Source organism: Merops nubicus, unplaced genomic scaffold (genome assembly GCF_000691845.1).
Source record: "Merops nubicus isolate BGI_N331 unplaced genomic scaffold, ASM69184v1 scaffold9713, whole genome shotgun sequence".
In the NCBI taxonomy this organism is placed as follows: Eukaryota; Metazoa; Chordata; class Aves; order Coraciiformes; family Meropidae; genus Merops; species Merops nubicus.
Window position 1 is genome coordinate 26,493 of NW_008598268.1, and position 3,935 is coordinate 30,427.

The window sequence follows — 3,935 nt, forward strand, 5'->3', positions numbered from 1 at the left end:
ATTGCCCTGCTGAAGGAGACTTAAACAGGTACTTTGCAAATTCCTATTGAATTCCATTAAGAAATGCAGCTTTTCCTGTGACATCACCTGAGAAATACTGCAGAACTGATGTAAAAGATCCTATGTTATTTATAAGCAGTGGACCTGCATGTAGCTATGACATGAATAAGATAAGTACTCATGGTTTAGCCTGCTTATGATTTTAATTTCTTATTTAATTTACTTTGTCTAAACTTTTGCAACAAGAATGACACCTACTTACTGCATAAAAGTAATTACCATTACTGTGCTGTATGCAATAAATAGTCTCTTAAAAGGAGTCAGTGATAGATACAGTAGGGGGAGAATGAATCTTAGAAAAAGATTTTTCCTGGATTTGTCCAACAACTCCTTTCACACATTTTCCTAAGAAACTAGGGAAATGCTAAATCCCTTAGCTTCGACTTTCAATATCAGCTTCAGCTGTGATTTCTATACCGTGATAGCAAGATATAAATAGTGTACTTCTGTACAGACAGTCTTGACTCAGTGTTGATGTGAATCATTGGAGAACCAAGCTTTGATTCTCACACATGCAGTCACTTTACAGTCATTTTTGCAGAAATATGCAAAGAATTGCTCTTGGTGAAACACAACAAAGCAAGAAATCTAAATTACTGCCAAGAGTTTATAAGGCCAAACAAAAAAAGAGAACTTGAATCCAGCAACTCTGAACTCCTAGAAGCAGACAGGCAAATACATACATACACACAAGTCTGCGTGGATCATCAAGAAAAATATAGAAAACCATACATGTACATACAATCTGTAAATCAACAGATATCAGACTGTCCTTAGACTGTACAGACTGTAAAATCTGTCTCAAAATGAACACCTGGAACATTTAAATCTTAAATCTAGTCCATCGCCCAGCACTCGAGTACTTGGAGATTATATAAAGGACTGACTGGACAAACATCTGCACTTGTCTGCTAATGGATTTATTTTCTTGGCTAAATTCAGGCAACATGGCATGTTGTCCAAGCCATGATGCTAAAGTTTACAGTTACTATGTAAACTTTAGCCATCACTGTAAGTTCACTGTTAATATAAGATTTTCAGAACTTTATGGTCACATATGGAAGCTTATTTTTGGGTATTAGTAATTTTGACACTCTTTAAGTGGTTAAGGTCTCCCTAAAGCTAGAGATTGCCTCAATCTTCTAGTTTTCATTATGTGTTTGCTTGTTTTTTACCTTCTACCTTTGCAAGAAAATTCCAAAACCTAAAGTAACAGAACAAACAACGACAAGTCTTCTTGCTAGGTAAAAAAAATAAAAATAAAAATTAAAATCTCATTTCCCTTATACACAAATAAAAACCACACAAACCCTCCCTACAAATGTGTGTTTTACAACACGTATGTTTTACAACCATTTGATCTGTCCAAATCATGGTTTTCTCTCTAAAGCATACGTGTACCCTGCAGTGACTGTGTAGGTTCTTTACCTCCTTAATTTTCACTTGGCGAGTTGCCTAAGCCTCTGCTTTAAATTTCCCACTTGGTAGCACTAGTATGGCACCTGAAGAGTAATTAGTTGTAAGAAAGGGAATTTGAATTGTTTGCTGAGAAGGAAAAAAAATGTGCATGCCTACTAAAGATTTTTCCTTGAGTACCTGCAACACCATTTATTTATTTTTGCTTAGAATGCACCACCCTTTAAATAGATCAGTGACCATTTCTTGTTTTAAAACTTTCCAGAAAAAACTCAGTTAAAGAAAACTGGTTTTGTTTTAAGACCACGCTATTTCACTTTTAGTCAGTCTTAAATTACAGCAGCACCGATCTTGACAAAAATTTAGCCTTTTTTTTTTTTTTTAAAACAGTTTCCTGATAATGTTCTTTTAAATTTTATTTCTCATATTGCTCTTCTACGAACACCTAAGGTGTAGTCTTTTAGGAAGGCAAATCATGAAGATGTCTGAGCAGGCAGAATATTTCACCTAAACTACACATATAACTCTCTGTGAAGTTTATACTGTCCATGAAACTTTACATTATGATACTGTTTGTGAGATAGGCAGATCTCCACTGGTTCCAATGACCTCTGAAACTCTTTTGAACAATTCATTACATACATACAGATAGATATACATAGTTATGCAAAGTGAGTAACAGAACTGAGGTTTTCCCTCTTCTAGAAATTAGCAGTTTCCAGCTCTAAGAAAGTGAAAAGTGCTGCTCCTGATACTGCTTCTGCCTTCTGTGCAAAGACAGAAATGCAGAGAAGTTTGAGGGGGAGGGGATTTGATTTCTTTTTTAATGTCTGCCTCCTTCCAGCAAGTCCATCTGTTGTAGCACTATAATTCTGGAAGCAGGATGCGTGTGTGACCAACAGGAGACAATTACTGCAAAAGCGTTTGTTGATTCAGCTCTATAAAGGGCAGGCCAATCACTACACTATGGATAGAAAAGAATTCCAGCTGAGAAGCTGCATATAGATTAACATAAAATACATATACATAAATGAGAATGGGGAAAACCAGAAAGGAGTAATAGTATGGGAAAGGATTAAGTAGGAATGAAGACTGAGGAAGAGAAGAAAGCTAGCATCGTTGGGGTTGTTAGCCAAATAGTTTACTAGTCTGTGTTTTTGTGCATCTTGCCCTCTGGCTTTCCACCTTGACAAAGACAGATGTGTTTACATAGATATGGAACTTTTCTGAGTCGCCTTTGGAAGATGACTCTAGTTGCCTTGAGCACTCTGTTCTTAGGGCATGCGGAGACAGTTGGTTTCTCCAAAAGTGCCTGTTCTTCGCAGAGGTATGGGTGTTAAGTCATATGGACCGACCAGATTCTCAGGAAAGTTCTCAAGTCACAGGCTAAAAATGAAACTTTCCTGAACCATTTGGAAGCTGGAAAAACGTCAGCATGAGGAACACTTCTTTTTCAGAAGGATTAATGAATTGGGTTGATAAATCTGGCCTCAATAACAGATTAAGAATCTCAGATAAGGCATGATATTAGATATGCTAGATGTTAGATATTAGATATGCTAGTATCTAATATTTAATAATAATAATAATACATACCGTGCTAGTGTATAACATTTCATGATTTAGATCACAAGAGACAAAAATGAATGTTATTAAAATTTAATATAATTACAACAGAATTAAGCTGAACATTGTAAGACACAATAATGAAAAGTACCTTACCTCTATTGTTAGCTTACTAGCTTGAAGTCTCTGATCAGCCAAATGTAGCCGAGTTGTTAGTTTTTCATTGTTTTCTTTAAACCCCTTCACAGAAGACACTGCTGTATTTTTTTCGATCTGTAAAACAGCTATCTGCTGCTGCAATGACTTAATTCTTTCCTGCAGTAGATTAACACAGTAGCCTGGTTTCTGGACAGTGATGCTTCTTTTTGTTCTGTACACTAAACATAAAATGGCAGGTTACTAAACTGGCAGATCATCACAAGTAAGATGACTGCTGATTTTTCTTTGGCCCTTCAAAACACTGTTCCAACCTCTAAAATATTTTTCAGAGATCAAACTGGTAAATTAATTCAGTTAACCTGTAAGTGCTATATGTTGCTCTTTTCATGAAATGTCAACACTGCAAATTCAATAAGGACTTGGAAGTTAAATGTGGCTCCAGTTACTGATCCATATTACCAGAAATAAAGGCTTCATTGTCTTGTTAACAGGTTTTTTTAAGGTCTAAGCCACAATACAGTTGATTTTGCAAACAAAAACAAAAGGTAGTGAAAAGTTGTATTTCAGTCAGCAGATTCAATAGGGGGACGTAGTAAAAATAAAATATATTTGAACTGCGAAGAAAAGTTGTTCCAACTGTCACTTTATACATGACAATGAGTTAAAACTCTGAAAAGATACTCTCATAAATTTAAGCAAGAAAATCCTGAAATAGCATGTAAGTGTATTATGGA

At 35.6% G+C, this 3,935-nt stretch overlaps 1 protein-coding gene across 1 annotated transcript in view; it reads right to left on the reverse strand.

Annotated features, from left to right (window-relative positions):
* CNTLN (centlein, centrosomal protein) overlaps positions 1-3,935 on the reverse strand; it is a gene marked incomplete at both ends in the record, with an annotated part of 120,543 nt that overhangs the window by 24,606 nt on the left and 92,002 nt on the right. Inside the window, one exon of the mRNA XM_008936994.1 lies at positions 3,199-3,419. Within this exon, the coding sequence (XP_008935242.1) occupies positions 3,199-3,419 (221 nt within the window). The remainder of the gene's footprint in view (positions 1-3,198; positions 3,420-3,935) is intronic.